The sequence below is a fragment of the Alligator mississippiensis genome, chromosome 11, assembly GCF_030867095.1.
Source record: "Alligator mississippiensis isolate rAllMis1 chromosome 11, rAllMis1, whole genome shotgun sequence".
NCBI classification, from domain to species: domain Eukaryota; kingdom Metazoa; phylum Chordata; order Crocodylia; family Alligatoridae; genus Alligator; species Alligator mississippiensis.
This window is the reverse complement of record NC_081834.1, coordinates 29,977,627-29,995,923: the sequence shown is the minus strand read 5'-3', so window position 1 is coordinate 29,995,923 and position 18,297 is coordinate 29,977,627. Positions and strand designations below refer to the sequence as shown.

At 42.4% G+C, this 18,297-nt stretch overlaps 1 protein-coding gene across 6 annotated transcripts in view; it reads right to left on the bottom strand.

The window, feature by feature from the left end:
• The window catches only part of SCAPER (S-phase cyclin A associated protein in the ER), a 372,539-nt gene that overhangs the window by 74,006 nt on the left and 280,236 nt on the right, over positions 1 to 18,297 (bottom strand). For all 6 annotated transcript variants that reach the window (XM_059714759.1, XM_014606103.3, XM_006261352.4 and 3 more), the window contains one exon: positions 13,480 to 13,709. In XM_059714759.1, the coding sequence (XP_059570742.1) occupies positions 13,480 to 13,709 (230 nt within the window). The remainder of the gene's footprint in view (positions 1 to 13,479; positions 13,710 to 18,297) is intronic.

The following is an 18,297-nucleotide window of genomic DNA, read 5'->3' as shown; positions in this document are numbered from 1 at the left end:
TGAGTGCTGAATATCTCTCACAGAGCCAGGAGGGGGAGGGAACGAACAGGAGAAGAAATGGTATGCATAGCAATATGTGATAACTTTAAAGCAGACACACATTTTCTGATTAACATTATTTTTTCTTTTTTCCAGGGGAATTTTTATATCCTCACTGACACCCCATGTATTTCCTCCATTTCATTCTCACTTTACTCCCCCAAACCTGGGCACATTTTCTTAATTGCCATCCTCCTGACACCGAAAGAATGGAAAAGACTCTTCAGTCTGTGAGAGCCCTTCCTTAATGACTTCTGTGGAAGGCAATGTGAGAGACATGAAGCTCTCCCTTGCTCCAGAAATTAAGCACACAGCTGAGTGAACTTATAAAACTTCCCTTTTTCTTCCCTCTTCCTTTTAGCTATCCCTTTCTCCTATGCTAGAGTTGTTCCAGAGTTCTTGCTATGTCAGTTGTTTTTGTGATATGCAGACTGGGGGGTAGTCACTTGGTTCTAATTGAGCACTGGAGTAATTTTTTCCCCACAAAATGGAGAACATTTTACTGAAAATGCCACCTTACCTTAACAAATGTATTAGTTTAAATATGTCCACAAGGATACACAATACAGTGATCTGGAGGTTAAATATTTTCATTAATAATATTAATTTGTCTGTTTGTGACTAGTTTAAAATGCCCTCCCTCTTTTTTTCCTAATTGCACTATTACCTTGTCATCATGCCTTTCTTTCTCCTGTTAGAACCCGATCCTTTAAAGTGCCACAGGTGAAAGGCCTAGTCTGATTCTCATGTATCTTTTTAGCTTGGGGGCATGCCTGTGCTTCTACAGTCGGTGTCAGATGTCAGCACAGCACAAAATATCAATAAGCAGACCTCCCAGCCTGTCATTTATATATAGGAAGAATACAACATCCTGAAATTTCACACTCCTTGAAAACCTGTTTGGGAAGGAGGCGGGGTTAACATGGGAACAATGAAGTTTTAGAGGTCACTGGTATCCATGACAACTATTTGTTTTGCCTTTTCCTACAGCTGTCCTTATATATTTGTATTCAACAACATCAGAACAGAATCTTAAAACTCCTGAAATGCAAAAATTTATCAAATTTGAAGTAGAATGGATTGGGGGGGGACCCCAAACTTCTTTTCTGTTATCATCTAATCCACCTGTACCACATTTTTTCCCACTATATCAGCATTCCAATCTTGTAGTGACAAAACACCCATCATACATGGCCTTTGTGTATTTAAGACATTAATTCATTAGCAGTTCAATAACTAGTGTTCTGCTGGGGGACTCTAAATTCCCTATCTTAGTTAACACATGACATTAATGGACAATAAAGAATGAAAATTTAATAGAAATGGCAGGGAGGGACCCTGCATTTAGTTCAATCCTAGCCTTCTGCTGATAAAAAAAGAGCCAATAAACAATTTGAATGCCAGACATAAGGTGTATATTCAGTGGCCATGAGGTTTCTGTGATGCTCCGCCTAATGGTTGGTAAAGTTCAATACTATAATCCATTATTCATGGTACATGGAAGCAGAAGTGTTTAGTGGATAAAGCATAGGTTTGGGAATTACAAAAAATATTTTTTTTACAATCTGTACGGAAACAGAAGGCTTTCAAGGCACTACAAGAAGCTAGGAGTCCATACAGCTTCATATGAAAGAGAACAGGTATATTCAAAATGTACTACAAGTACTTGCTCTAAGTAGTAGTGTAAAGAATAAGAAATATAATGTGTTGTAAAAAGAATAAGTAATAATGAGAGATTTCAAACAGGTGCCATACCAAATGAATCAAGTCATACATTCAAGAACACAGTGCCTGACTGATTTAACCTACAAAATCTTTAGACAGAACCAACAAAAATAAGTCTAATATAGTCAGAGTATTATCAACCAGTGGAATTCAGTGCCTCAGAAATTCACTGAATTAAAAACTGTGACTGGATTGTAAAAGGTCTTGATAATTACATAACTATTGACATGTTTTGTAGTTACACAGGTTAAGATAATAAGGGCAATCAAATCTCATAATTTGGGGTAAGAGAAAAGCAAATACAGGAGTCAGAAAGGGATTTTTCTCATTCTGTTCAGCAGTACATAAGCAACTAGGTGGATTCTGGATTTCTGTGTCTTCCTCTAAATCAACACACATTAACTATTGCAGGAGACAAGATTCATGATTAAAGAGAACAATAATTTGATTTGATATGGCAAAATCTACATTCCTAAAAAAGTCAATGGAAAGATGACAGTGAAAAGTTACTGTCTTCTTTCTAAATAATACCAAAGACACAATCAGATACAAACATAAGGAACCATCTTAAAGCTACTACAGTGAGATTAGGACTGAATTAAAAGGGAGATTTTATATACAAACAAACAAAATCTAAATTATTAAGATTGTAACACCAAACATTCAAGAGTTCAGAAATGCCAGAAATTAGGTTACCAGTGCAATCTTAATTCAGCTCCCTTGTGCCTTCAGTCTACAGCCATACAATCACAACCTATTTGTTCTATAGGATGCCTGCCTCATTCTGTGCATGGTAAGGATAGCATTCATACATTTTCTTTTCAGCATTCAAAGAGTGGCCTCATAAACTTTCGAATGAAATTCTTAAGAGAAAATTAGCAATTTCCTCATGGACTTAATAGGGTGCTCATCACAGAGTGCTTCACAAACATTAACTATTTTGTGGAGGTATTATCATCATTCTTTACAGAAACAAAGCATAGAGAAATTAAGGTTAAAGGATCCACTGATTGTTCGCAAAATTTGAGAGGCCCAGGACTAGGTTTTTCAAAGTCCTTAGCATTTACATACTGCTTGAAACATATTAAACTCCCTTTCACTTCAGTTGGAGTTGTGATCTCTCAGCTTTTCTGCAATTCAAACCCGAGTCTCAAGTGATCCATTAAGGTGTCCAGAAAATGAAGAACAACAGTTATGGTCCACTCACCCAGTATGGATTAAGGCTGTTTACAGACATTAAAACAAACCACGCTTTACCAGAAAAGCGGTGTGTTACTTAAAGCTGGCTCTGTAAAGATCTGTAAAGATAGGGCATGGCTTTTTGGCACTTTTAGATAAAGCTGTTTCAATCAGCTATTAGATAAAAACACCAAAAAGCCCCACTAAAGTGCCTGATCATTACTGATGTTGGGTGCACCAGGTTAATTCAATGAGTTGCCTCTTCTGGGCATGTGTGGGGTTCAGCATGGGAACGCGCCGAGTTTATAGTAAAGAGCTGTTTGTTTGTTTTTTGTTTTTTTACGACTGCAAGAACCCTAAGTGACATACTCAACATGACACAAGAATTATGTCAGAGGCAAGTTTAGAATCCAGCTCCTCAGTGTAAAATTCAACTGCTTTAACTCTAAGACTATTCCTCCACTTCTTGAAATCCTCTGCACAATTACTACACAGCTTCTGACTTTTGCAGAAGCAGTAGATGTCCTATGGACAAATGTCTCCTTAACTGAATAATCCTGATTCATTTGCAGTACAGGTCTATCCTATACCATAAATGGGGCTAGACTTGTATTACAAGTAGACTCTTCTGCTCAACTCCCCTAAGCTTAATTCCTTTTGTCCATTCTCATCAAACTGCCCCTGCTTCAGTCCTTTCTCTTTCCCAGCTCAGTCACTCATCAAAATCCAATTCTCCTCACTTAACTAGACCCAATTCCACTCCTTGGGCACATCCACATGTGCCCCTAGGGCACCATTGTTACTGCGCTGTCATTTAGTACTTCCTTTTGTATGTTTGTACGTGTAGATATATACACACACGGATGCATACTGAAGTACATATGGGGAAAAAAAGTGAAGAGCAGAAATTAAGGTTTGGAGACAGAGGGAGAGTGGATAAAGGTGGAGAAGTGGAAAGAAAAGAAGGCAGTGAAGATGAAGGCAGGAACAATAGCAAAGACACAACAGAAGCAGCGTCAAAGGCAGTGGCAGAGAGAGTGACAAGCCTGCAAGAGCAACAGGCATGCAAAGGCAGAGTCAACCACGATGAGCAGCGACACAGATGATCCTTAAAGGGACAGTTTAACATGAGCACAACTGCACTGATTATAGATTCAATTAATGTCAGGAGTGTCTTAACAAGCAAAAGATGGGAACAGGTCAAACCAATATTAAATCAAGTAAAGGAATACATAACCTGCTTACAAGAGTGTGGTATACCAGGTGAGAGAAGAAGTTTTGAGAAAAGGCAAAGATGGAGACTGTCCTGGTGGTCAGGGATAAATGAGAACAAAGCTGCTGGAGTGGTAATATTATTCAAGAATCCATAGGTGAAAGCACAGCAGGTGGAAGACATCATTAGTGGCAGACTGTAGCAAACGATAATATCAGTCTAGGGAGCAGAATTAGAGGTTTACAATGTATATGTACCACCAGAGTGGGAGGGGAGAAAGGCTCTCCTTAGAAAGCAAGCAGTTTATGTGGTTGGAGGGAGACCACGGTTTATAATGTGGGACTTCAATGCATAATCAAAGAGGGTCACAGAACAGGGGAAAGAGGAGATGAAACTTTAGACAGTTTATCCAGATTGTTAACAAATGTAATTAAAGAAGAGTCACTAAGGACATTTTTACATGTGCTCCAGGGGTGGGCTGCTTTAATTAAAGCGGATCCAAGAGCTGCTCTAATTAAAGTGCCCTGAGTGTCCCACGTATCAGTGTCTCCTAACTTCAAAATGGTGGCAGGGGTGCTTTATCTTGCTGCCGTTTTGAAGCCTGGGGATGCTGATAGGCGGGGATAGGGATGTGGAGGCTGGCTGGAGCGTGCTAATTAGCATGCTCCATCTAGTCTGCTCCAATAAGTTGTGGTTACAGTGTGTTGGAGCAGCTTCCTGGCATGTGTACAGGAAACCTAAGAGATGTGTGGGCAGGAGAGAAAATTTTCCCTAGAAATAACCCCAGTGGAAAGAAATGATCAAGAACTGACTTTGTGCTTGTATCAGAAGAAAGAGAGATAAGGAAGAAAGAAACTATATGTGTAGCATTTAGTGATCACTGGACCCTGGCGGTGGTGCCGCAGGTTGGAGTGCACAGAGCCGGATGGGGAGGGAGGGCACGCAGGGCTGGAGACAGAACAGTGGCAGTGTGGGCCGATGGGTGGCAGCGTTCCATCTCTGCCCACCTCCCGCCCATCATTCTTGATGGGCAATTGGTTAGTGATTACATATTCGAGGTCCTAAGAAAAATGGAGTTCCCCGAGAAATGTACATGTTGGATACGGTTATAGTATAGAGAAGTAGGGAGTCAGATCCAAATGAATAGGTACCTAAGTGGGGCCTTTAAAATCCATACAGGAGTGAGGCAAAGGTGCCACCTGTAGTCACTACTATTTGTATGCAGCATGGACTTGTTAGCACAAAGAATAAGGAAAGACAAGGTCATAAGCAGAGTAAAAATACCAAGAGGGGAAGAGGTAAAATACATACTGTACATGGATGACATAAATGTACTAGTTAGAGACAGATTTTTAATGGAAACGGTGCTAAAGCATACATTAGAATATGGAGAAGCAATAGGGCCTAAGCTAAATAGCTCGAAAAACACCATAATGGGAGTGGGGAACTGGAGGGACATGGAGAAGTTGGGCCTTCAAATAAGAGAGAGTGAAATTAGAGTGCTAGGGATCCAGATGGACACCAAGGGGAAAGGTAGTACAGCCTAGGAAAAGGTGATGGCAAGGATATGGCAAATACTTTGGTTATGGTCCGGAAGGACACTGTCTTTTGCCGGAAAAGTGGCAGTGGTTAAGGATGTGCTATTGCCAATTATTCTATATATGGGAATTGTATTCCCATTGATTCAGCAGCAGATAGCAAAAGTATATAGGGGAATATATGTGTTCTTCTGGAATGCCAAAGTGTGGACAGTTCATCTTCTTGATACCTGACAGGACTGAAATAGTCCCTTAGGCCTGCAAGGCCTAGAGCAGCCTTGACATAAGTAGGCTAAGAGTACATTCATGGGGTTATGAGATTGTATGACCTGCTCCCTACAGAAAAAAGGCCTGATGCAGCTTGTTTTTTTGCAAGAGTCTGATGATAAAAATGCTTGTTATAAATAAAAGCGTTTCTTATGGTGCATTCCACCCATGTCTGAAGCAAATGGCTCCTGGTACCAAGAGGAGAAAAACAATGATAAAGCAAAGACAAACCCTAAGTTGTTGATAAAAAACAGAAAATTGGCTTAATTTGGGAATGGGCAGTCTGGCTGAGCCGGACGGATCCGGTTGGCAGTGAACTCCATTTCCTAGCCACCCTTGCTCATGACTGGGGCCAGTCTCTATGAAGACCCCAGCTGCAACTGCATGGGAAAGCTAAAGGCTGGGGTTCCCATGGAGACCAGCCACAAACACGCTGGCAGCATGCATGGCAGAGCAGGGCAGGGGGCTGCTCCGGAGGTGCTGGGAAGTTGTGATGGGGTCAACTTGCTCTGGAGCCAGGGTAGAGCCATTATCTGTAGCCTGCACATTCTGGGCGGGGGCACACAAGTAGGAGATCGCGGTTCTGCCCTTGCTCCAGACCAGGTTGTTACATTGTTACATAGATAGATTCTCCACGTCCCTCTTGAAGTGCAGCGCCCAAAACTGGACACAGTACTCCAACTGCGGTCTGACCAGTGCCGCATAGAGGGGGAGCATCACCTCCTTTGTTCTATTAGTCATGCACCTGCTAATGCATGACAAGGTGCAATTGGCCTTGTTGATGGCCTCGTTACACTGCTGGCTCATGTTCATCTTGGAGTCAATTATGACTCCAAGATCCCTCTCTGCCTCCGAGCGGCTGAGAAGGACACTCCCCAACCTATAGGTGTGCTGGGGATTCCTCCTCCCCAGGTGGAGTACCTTACATTTATCTTTATTAAATTGCATCCTATTTCTCTCTGCCCATTGATCCAACCTGTCCAGGTCGGCCTGAATCTGCTCCCTGCCCTCCGGTGTACTAACTTTGCCCCATAATTTGGTATCATCAGTGAACTTGGAGAGGGTGTGCTCCACTTCCTCATCCAAATCGCTGATGAAGATATTAAATAATACCGGTCTGAGGACTGAACCCTGCAGGACCCCACTGCCCACCTCCCTCCAGGCCAAGAAGGCACCATCCACCACCACTCTCTGGGTACGCTCCCTAAGCCAGTTGACCACCCACCTGACTGTGTAGGCATCCACTCCACAGTCTGCTAGCTTCCCAATGAGGATAGGGTGCGAGACTGTGTCAAAGGCCTTCCTAAAGTCCAGGAAGATGACATCAGCCTCAGCTCCCACATCCAGGCAGTATGTGACCTGGTCACAGAAGGCTACAAGGTTTGTCAGGCAGGATCTATCTGTGACAAACCCGTGCTGGTTTCCCCTCAGCATTGTTTCCCCTGCTGGGCCTGCACAAATGTGTTATTTGATTATTTTCTCTAGCATTTTCCCAGGGATAGAGGTAAGACTGACTGGCCTTACCACTGCAAGGAACCAGAGCAGAGCCATGATCCCCTGCTTGTAAGTCTCTGCCTGGAGCATGCAGGCTACAGATCTCAGCTCTGCCTTGGATCTGGAGCAAACTGCCCCCATTTCAAGATCCCAGTGGCTCTGGAGCAGCCCCCTGCCCTACTCTGCTGTGAGTGCTGTCAGCGTGTCTGCGACTAGCTTCCATGGCAAACCCAGCCTTGAGCTTTCCCACGCAGCTGTAGCTTGGATCTCCATGGAGACCGGTCCCAGCCATGCAGGCAGGAACTGCTAGGAAATGGAGTCTGCTTGCCCGCCGGATCGGCCATTTTGCCCACCCCGGCCTAATTGGTAGCTACATGACTAAAGGACTATAAATATTACCTGCCTCTTTTCCCTTTCTTTTTCTTTTCCCTTCTCTTCCCCTTTTCTTTCCCATCCCCTCCTCTTTTTCCCCTCACCCTAAAGATGCCTCAGAACTGGAGACATCTGATCTCTCTTCAAGGATCCTTGCCCACTCTGGAAGCCTGGCCAGCTCTTGAGTCGTGTATTATTAGAACTGGTAACATACAATTACTAGCTTGCTAAGATTGTATCTTGTTAAGATTACTGAAACTGCTACGATTATATCTATATGCATGCTTGGAGTTAATATTTTATAATGCTCAATAAAACTGATTTATTAAAACATATACTGGGTATATTAAAACAGATAACTGGGTTCCCATTTGGAGAAGATAATTGGGTTCTCATTTGGAGAAGATAAATAGATAAATGGGTTCTCTTTCGGAGAAGATAAATAGATTCTTGTTTGGAGAAAACTGAAGCATACTTTAAGGAAATATTGAACTTGCTGTTTGCTCCTCCTCCATTTGGGAGGAGAACCAGATACCCTCTGGTTCTTAGGGCAACAAAGAGAGAAAGATTGGCTAGATCTGAACTGTACAAAACAAGAGAGATGGGAGGATGGGTCTGCCAGACTTGGGATTGTTCGTCTATGTGACACATGTAAGCATGGTATGCAAAGAGGTAATGGGGGGAGAGGAAAAACAGAATGTATCACCCAATTTCACACAGCTGCAATTTTGAGGAAATGGAGAGTATATCAGAACTCTTTGAAGAGTCCATGGGTGTGGCAACTGACTATTCATTACATCAGGATGGAAGATTTCATGCAGAGGTGTAAAATAGGGAAGGCATGGTTGGAAGTCCAGAAGGATTATTCATAGAAGGACAAGTGAAGAGGGTGTGGGGTAAACAACTAAAAGGGGAACATGCTGCTCGAGCATGGATGGTTGTAAGAAATATCTTTCCGATAAGAGAGGTGCAACACAGATGAGGCGTTATGAGTTCTTGTAAATGCCCAAGGGAGAGATATGAGGAAGAAGAAACAGTGGAACTTGTTTGGGAGTGTACCTATGCAAAGCGGGTGTGGGAAAGGGTTTTGCCAAAGCCAGTTTTAGCAAAAACGAGCTGACCTCATGAAGGAACACCTTGACAGGCTGGACACCTTCAAGTTAGCCGGCCCTGACGGTTTATACCCAAGGGTACTCAAGGAGCTGGCAAGCATCATAGCTCAGCCCCTGGCATGGATCTTTGAGAACTCCTGGTGGTCTGGTGAAGTGCCTGAAGATTGGAAGAAGGCCAATGTTATGTCTATCTTCAAGAAAATGTATGTCCATCTGAAAAATAAGCTTGTGAGGCACTGTACACATGAAATTCCAGTTGGGACACTGCAGCATGGCATCTATGGCAACACTTTATGAGTGCCACCAACTGTTTACCTTTGCTTCAGCCCTTTATCCCAGTTGCATCTTTTTTTCATTTCTCTGACACCCTCAGTCCAACTCCTTTCACCAACATCATTCACCAGCGGCTGTGTGTGCCAACTAAACTCTCAAGGGCTCAATTTTCAGAAGGTATCCACTAAAGTTCATTAGGAGCTGCCAGTGCTTCTCATCTTTGAAAACTGGGCCTTTATTGGATGTTATTGGAAAATTTATGTCCGTCTGAAGAACAAGCTTGTGAGGCACTGTACACATGAAATTCTATTTGGGACATTGCAGCATGGCATCTATTGCAACAGTGCTCCCTGATACCCTTTGCAATAGCACCTCAATAGATATAAGTTGATTATTGTATTATAGTTGATTATTGTATTATACTACTAGTATTAGTTTTACTGGGCCAACATTTCTAGAATCATTTTGGGTGCCCCTATTTCGGATGTTCCTCTTGGAACAACTTTAAAGCCCCATTTTCAGCAAATCCTCTATACTCAAGACCAATTTAAAAAAATACTTGAAATTGGCAACCAAAAACATTTTTTAAAATTAGGGAAATGAATAGCTAATTATCAACCCAATCCCAGATTCCTCATTCAGGCATGAATCTTAGAAGTGGGTCAGGGAGGTCCGGGTGAGGGAGATTTCTTGCCCTCCATCGAAGCTGACCTTGTGAAGGAACACCTTGAGAGGCTGGACACCTTCAAGTCAGCCGGCCCTGACAGTTTACACCCAAGGGTACTCAAGGAGCTGGCAAGCATCATAGCTCAGCCCCTGGCATGGATCTTTGAGAACTCCTGGTGCTCTGGTGAAGTGCCTGAAGATTGGAAGAAGGCCAATGTCGTGTCTATCTTCAAGAAAGGGAGGAAAGTAGATCCGGAAAACTACAGGCCCATCAGTCTGACCTCTATCGTGGAGAAGGTCTTGGAAAAGATTATCAAAGAGGCCATCCTTAATAGACTGGCTGACGGCAACCATCCTGAGGGATACCTCGCATGGGTTTGTTGCAGGTAGGTCTTGCTTGATCAATCTCACTTCCTTTTACGACCAGGTGACCTATCACCTGGGCAAGGGGGAAGAGATTGATGTCGTATATCTTGACTTAAAAAAAGCCTTTGATCTGGTATCCCATGATCACCTCTTGGCAAAACTGGCTAACTGTGGCCTTGACCCCACCACAATCTGCTGGCTGGGGAACTGGCTCTATGGTAGGACACAGAGGGTGGTGGTTGATGGAAGCCAATTGTCTTGGTGTGCGGTCACCAGTGGAGTCCCTCAAGGCTCTGTTCTAGGGTCTATACTGTTTAACATCTTCATCAATGATGTGGACATTGGTGTCAGAAGCAGGCTGGCCAAGTTTACCGAAGACACCAAACTTTGGGGTAAAGCATCCACACCTGAGGACAGGAGGGTGATCCAGGCAGACCTTGACAGGCTCAGGAAATTGGCGGATGAGAACCTCATGGTGTTTGACACCAAAAAATGCAAGGTTCACCACCTTGGGAGGAAAAACTTGCAGCATGCTTATAGGCTTGCCAGTGCTACGCTGATTAGCACTACAGATGAAAGGGACTTGGGGGTCATGACTGACCACAAGATGAACATGAGCCTTCAATGTGATGCTACGGCTAGTCAAGCGAGCCAAACGCTGGCTTGCGTTCATAAATGCTGCTCAAGCAAATCCCAGGACGTCATTCTCCTGTTGTATTCAGCCTTGGTGAGGCCGCAGCTGGAGTACTGCCTCCAGTTTTGGGCTCCACAATTCAAAAAGGATGTGGAAAAGCTTGAGAGGGTGCAGAGGAGAGCCATGTGCATGATCAGAGGTCAGGAAAAGACCTTATGATGAGAACCTGAGAGCCATGGGACTCTTCAGCCTAGAAAAGTGCAGGCTCAGGGGTGATCTGGTGGCCACCTATAAGTTTATCAGGGGTGCTCATCAGGATCTGGGGGAACATCTGTTCACCAGAGCGCCCCAAGGGATGACAAGATCGAACGGTCACAAACTCTGCCGCGACCAATTCAGGCTGGACATAAGGAAGAACTTTACTGCCCGAGCCCCCAAGATTTGGAATAGATTGCTGCCAGAGGCGGTTCAAGCACCCACTTTGAACGCCTTCGAGACACATTTGGATGCTTATCTTGCTGGGATTCTATGATCCCTGCTGACTTCCTGCCCCTGGGGCAGGGGGCTGGACTCGATGATCCCGCGGGGTCCCTTCCAGCCCGAATGTCTATGAAATCTATGAAAATAAACCTCTTGTTAGCATGGGAGATGGTACTATATGGACTCATACCAAAGGGACTGGAGTAAACGTTGTTAAGGACTTTGTTAGCATGATTTAAAACTAGTTTATGGAAAGTTAGAAACCTCCATTTTTTTAAGGGGTTGGCTTTCACTAAGAGAGACTGCCTGAAGCTGTGGCTGCATGAAGTGAAATACTATACTGATTGGGACAAGGGAGAGATCAGAGAGGATGAGAGAGAGAAGAAGTGGAGGAAAAAGGACGTGTTTCACCAACAAACAGCAGTCTTGAGAGGGGCAGAAAGTTTAAGGTGGTTACTGAGGTAACAGGTTTTCATGGGTTTCTGTATTAAGACAAAGAGTTCTGTAAGTGTTTTTTTGTGGGTAGTTAACATACATTGTTTAAGGGTTTAATATATGTAGTTGCATGCTTTTGGGGTATGTAGTTGTTTTTTCGATAAGAAAATTGTGGTAAAACAAGGAAGTTCAATATGTGACGTTTTGTAAGTGTAGAGTGAAAAGTGGGTTTTTAATAAAATTTGTGAAAAAAGTTCCCATAAGCATCTTGGTCTTTTGGCTAAGATCAATAATTTTTTAGCACCAAGGGGAGGGTGTCAGGGCTGGCTCTGGCCCTTCAGGTGTTGGGCTAGTATTGCAGTACTTCCAGGTCCAATGCCAGTTCCCTGTGGATGGAACACCCACATGTATTTTTTAAAGGTCAAAAAGAAAAAAAAAAATAGTATGGAAAAAAAAGTATCAGTATGTTTGCCCAAATGGATTATGCATTTTACAGCCATGCTCAGTGGTGGCTGCGTTCAACCAACTTCATAGCTGATTTCCATTACTGAGCACATGCTGCTTTTGGCAGAAGTTTAATGATAGACAATGCATTTAATGAGTTTTCCTTGTATGCAAATGCAAGATGAAGAGCTTTTCCATTCATGCTAATGGGGGGAAGGGGGGAAACGATACCTTATCTTATACCTGAGTAAATACAGTATGTGTGAACGGCAAAAAATTGTACTGCAAAGAATTTTTGTAATTTTACCTAAGAAAAATAACAGAAAAAATGAACAATCAATAAAAGGATGAAAGAATTCCATTGACTTATAGGAACAATGAATTCCCAAAGAGAGAATACAAAACTTTTTATGCACCACAATTAGAGAAATGCAGGGCGTGATACTTGGAAGTGTTGAGCCCTCTCAACTCTGTGGCTTTGAGACTGCAATGCTTATAAAAATAAAACAAAAACAAATGGAGACAGGTTATCACTGAGTGCTAAAAATGATCCTGGAATAAACTTTCCTTCGGTATGGAGTTAAAAAAACTGCACTTAAATACTGAATAAATAACCAAGACCCTCAGTAAGAGAGAGAAGCAGTTTTCAAATTGAAATGAATCATAATTTGGAAAACCAGAAGCAACATGAGACTCAAAAAAGAGACAAGCCCAATTGACTTTTTGTTCTATTCCTTTCTCCTGCTGTCTGTATATTACCAGTTTTCCTTATAAAATCAGGTCCTGCTTAAATAGAAAAATGAACTCTCACATGTGCTTTCTATTCTTTAAGAAAATTTATTTTGGTGTTATGTATATTAGTTGCCTTTTTCTGTGTATATTTCTTGACACTGATATCCCTGCAGTTCATTTTCTGGCTTCTCTGTGAATAAGGATGTATTTTTATGGTTCACAAGAGGAATAAAGGAGTTTCTCCACGTTACAAGGGGAATCTGGACAGGACCAACTTCTTCACTTAAATATACAGGCAACTTTCCATTTAGAGCATGTGCATATTTGATGTTCCGCAGTTTTCTGAAAGAGTGATTTCTCTTGAGAGCCTCTACATAGCCATTTAATAGTCTTCTGAATCATGCACATGTGTTACTGGCTACAGTTTAGGTAGACTAGTGACCTCTGGCAGGTCACTGTACTTTTTTTTTTACTTAAGAAAAATGTAAAGATATTTCATTGCGTTTTTACCTGATCAGGTCCTGGATTCTGCTGTTAAAAGCCTCAACTTGTGAAGGTTTGTTTTTCACATCCTGTATTATTTTTGGTAAGGCAGACTGGTTGTTCCCATCTGGTAGAGTAGAGATCAGGCATTCAAAAACTACAGTAGTGATCCTAAGAAGTCCTGTTGTTAAACCTTCAAATACTTGCTTATTTGCACTTCTTCCTAATATGGCATTAAACTCATCTGGAACATAAACCTATATAAATAGAAAAAATAACCACACTTCACTAACATATCTATAACTAAAAAGCATTATACCTATTTCCTTGAGAATATAGTCCTAATCAATGTTTTCAGAAAAGCTGCCTATATAACCCCCCACTCCTGTTATTAGAATCAGAGATAACTGAGGTAACAGCATTCCAGCATTATTGATGAACATTCAAATGTAATGCCTCTATGTCATTAAAAAGCTACATTACTCCAACTCCCATTTGCAGTGATGCTATTTAGAAATGCTCAGTTTTATAATATAGCCATGGTGAATTCTAATGGATGAAATAGAAGACATTTCTAAATGGAGGACTGTATGCAAACTGAAATAGGAACCGGACAGCAAAGAATCAAGTTAGGACTACATAAAGGCATTAGCATGATGTATAAGAAGGGTCTTATGATTAATTAGCAAACATATTTTGAAAAAATGGAACTCTTTTTTTAAAAATTTAATCTTGACTACTGGTGTATGTTTGGAGTGCTGCTGTTAACGTGAAGTCCAGGAAATACATGAGACAAGAATATTTCTGGTGATACCTTTTATTAATTTTTTTGTGCAAAAATCTATCTATCTATCTATCTATCTATCTATCTATCTATCTATCTATCTATCTATCTATCTATCTATCTATCTATCTATCTATCTATCTATCTATCTATCTATCTCACCACCTCCAACACTCCACCAAGGGGCCCCTGTGGTTCACTTGGCAGCTCAAAGCACACTAAAAACCTGTTACACAGTTCGTATCGCATAGCCACACACCCGCGCACCCATTCCCATATCCATACCCTCACCCACTGCCCTCCTCAGACGGCCTGCTCCTGAAAAAGTCTATGCCAGACCTCTCTCCACCAGGTGAGGTCTGCCATTTCTTTCCTGTTTTCCTCTTCTGTCTTCCTGTAGTACCATTCCATTTCACTTAGTTCCATTTTAATACAGTCCCTGACTGTGAGGTCTGAGTGTCTGCTTATGAGCAGGTTCCTGGAACAACCATGGCAGTTGGGGTGTTAGACAAACTTTTGGCCAGAAAGTGCCCAGGCTCAGGTCCATCTGCTTTTAGACTAATAGGGTTAGTTACCTCTATCTTCAGGTCTGGGAAAAAGGCAGACAAAGCTTGAGACAATGGCTCTGTGGGTCATTATAATCTACCTGTTATCTCTACCAATCTCTCTGCAGTCCAGAGATAACCAACCTTTTTACCTTTGCATTATCTTGCTCTTCCCCATAATTACGTCATCTATTCTAGTGTACTTCTCTTGTTTTGCAGCTACTCCTAAGACCAGCTTTGCTTCTACTTTACAGCCCTCCTTCATCCTTTAAGTGACTCTTCTTCATTTACATTTAATTTACACAAGCCATTGGTCTGTTTGCTATTTAGCTCAAGCTCTGTGCTTCTTTCCTATACCTGAGGGAGGGTGCTTTGTGCCCAAAAGCTTGTCTAACATCTCTCCCAACTGTACAGAATTCCAATAACTTGACTTGTTTATTTTATGAATTATAGATTAAGGAAATTAAAAAGATGACTTGCTGATTCCTTGACTCTGATTGGAAAACTACAGAGATTTCAAACTACTTCTGGGTGAAAATTGGACTTTTTGTTACTCTATGGTGATCTTCTTGCCTGAATTTGGAAAGATACTAGTATGTTACTATGAAATGCTATTTAACTCTCTTTAGTTAAAATGCTAGTTAGGAGAATTGCTGTCTAATAAGATTTTAAGAAAAAATAAATTGCCTATAGAATATAGTAACTATAAACAGCAAAGACAAAAATAGTGCAAAGCATTTAGGGCATCAATAGTTCAGAATTATGAGATATCCATGAAAAGAAAATAAACAATATACAGCTGAAGAAGTTTTAGACATAATATGTTTTAGTTTCATGGTGTTTTTTCCCCTCAGTGCTTCATACTGAAAAGCTTAATATGATAGTCCAAGCAGTTAAAGGAATGGGGACAGAATGGTATAAAAAAGGAGTGTTATTATGCAATTAGAATGTGAAGTGCATCCCAGCACTCTAACAGATCCACTCTTTACATAACTGCCTGATTAACTCTACTTTGTTTGAAGACTCATGGATTGCATTTTATGATTCATTATTCTTTGACTTTACCACAACCATATAAGAAATTTTAACTTAGCATTGGAAGTATTTTATTAAACATAAAATACTTAAGAGTTCTTTAAATATCAGCCGTGCTGCTCTTAAGTCTTTCAGGGTCAGAAAAACAAAAAAGTTTCATCCGATCCAATTCCAGCTGAATCCAGTAAAATAATAGTATAAATACTTAATTAAAATAAAAAGGAAAGATTCATAGATTCAAAAATATTAGGGTTGGAAGGGACCTCAGCAGATCTTTGAATTCAACCCCTTGCCTGGGCAGGAAAGACTGCTGGGGTCAGATGACCCTAGCCAGGTGCCTGTCTAGTCTCCTCTTAAAGACCCCCCAATGTAGGGGAGAGCACCACCTCCGTTGGAAGCCCATTCCAGATTCTGGCAACCCTTACCGTAAATAAGTTCTTCCTGATGTCTAACCGGAATCTGCTCTTTGTCAGTTTGTGGCCATTACTTCTAGTTACTCCAAGGGGTGCCCTGGTAAACAGAACATCTCCTATCCCTGTCCCCCCACCGATGAATCTGTAGGCGCCCACAAGATTACCTCTCAGCCTTCTCTCGTGCAGGCTGAAGAGATTCATTGTAGGGCCTTACATTCAGGCCCCTAACCATATCAGTGGCCCTCCTCTGGACCCTCTCAAGGTTATCCACATCCCTCTTGAAGTATGGTGCCCAAAACTGGATGTAGTACTCCAGTTGTGGCCTTACCAGTGCCGCACAGAGAGGAAGTATCACCTCCCTGGACCTGCTTGTGATGCACCTGCTAATGCATGATAAAGTACGGTTAGCTTTACTGATCAATTCATCACATCGAAGACTCATAAATTCATAGATGCTAGGGTCGGAAGGGACCACAACAAATCATCGAGTCCGACCCCCTGCCTAGGCAAGAAAGAGCGCTAGGGTCAGGTGCCCCCCAGCCAGATGCCTATCCAGCCTTATTTTAAAGACCTCAAAGGTAAGGGAGAGCACCACCGCCCTTGGAAGCCCATTCCAAATTCTGGTCACCTTTACCCTGAAGAAGTTCTTCCTGATGTCCAGCCTAAATCTGCTCTCTGTCAGTTTGTGACCATTGTTCCTTGTTACCCCAAGAGGTGCCCTGGTGAATAGAGCATCTCCAGTTCCTTGCTGCATCCCCTAATAAATTTGTAGGCAGCCACAAGATCACCTCTCAGCCTTCTCTTGCAGAGGCTGATGAGATCCAGGTCCCTTAGTCTCTCCTCATAGGGCTTGGCCTGCAAACCCTTAACCATATGAATGGTTCTCCTCTGGAACCTTTCGAGGTTATCCACATTCTTCTTAAAGTACGGCACCCAAAACTGGACTCAGTACTCCAACTGCAGCCTGACCAATGCAGCAGAGAGGGGAAGTATCACCTCCTTGGTTCTATACGTCATGCATCTGCTAATGCATGATAAAGTGCATATCAGCTTTGCTGATGATTTCATCATGCTGACGACTCAAGTTCATCTTGGAGTCCACAATGACTCTGACATCTCTTTCTGCTTCTGTGCTTCTGAGAGGGTCATTTCCCAGCCAATAGGTGTTCTGGATATTTTTATGCCCTATGTGGAAGTGCATCCTATTGTGTTCTGCCCACTTTTCCAACCTGTCCAGGTCTGCCTGAAATTGTTCCTTACCCTCCGGAGCGTGCACTTCACCCCACAATTTAGTATCATCCACAGACTTGGACACAGTATGCTTCACGCCCACATCCAAGTCACTGATGAAGATATTGAAGACTACAGATCCAAGGACCAAGCCCTGCAGGACCCCACTGCCGACATCCTTCCAGGTTGATACCGACCCATCCACCATCACTCTCTCGGTGCAACCCCCAAGCCAATTTGCCACCCACTGGACTGTGTAATCATCTAAGTCACAGCCTCTTAATTTATTTATGAGAATGGGATGAGATACCGTATCAAAGGCCTTCCTAAAATCCAAGTAAACAACAAACATCCACCTCTATTCCTGTGTCTAAACTTTTTGTGACCTGATCATAAAAAGAAACCAGATTAATCAGGAATGATCTACCTGCTATAAATCCATGCTGGTTGCCCTGCTACATTGTTTTTCCCACTGGACTTGATCCTTACTAATTTTTTCAAAGACTTTTCCAAGGATAGATGTGAGAGTACCTGGCCTATAATTACTCGGATCCTCCTTCCTCTGCTTCTTGAAAATAGGGACCACACTGGCCCTTTTCCAGTCCTCTGGGACTGACATGAGCACTCAAACAGCTGAGCCAGTGGTTCTGCTATGACACCAGCCAATTCCTTCACTACTCTCAGATGCAGCTCATCCAGGCCTGCTGACTTAAACACATCCAGTCCATCCAAGTGATTCTGCACCAAGTCAGCGTCGACAATTGGTGGGCTGGTGTCCCGCCTCTGATGCCCATCTAAGAACCCATTAGGAGACTTATCGTGACCCTCGTTCAAGAAC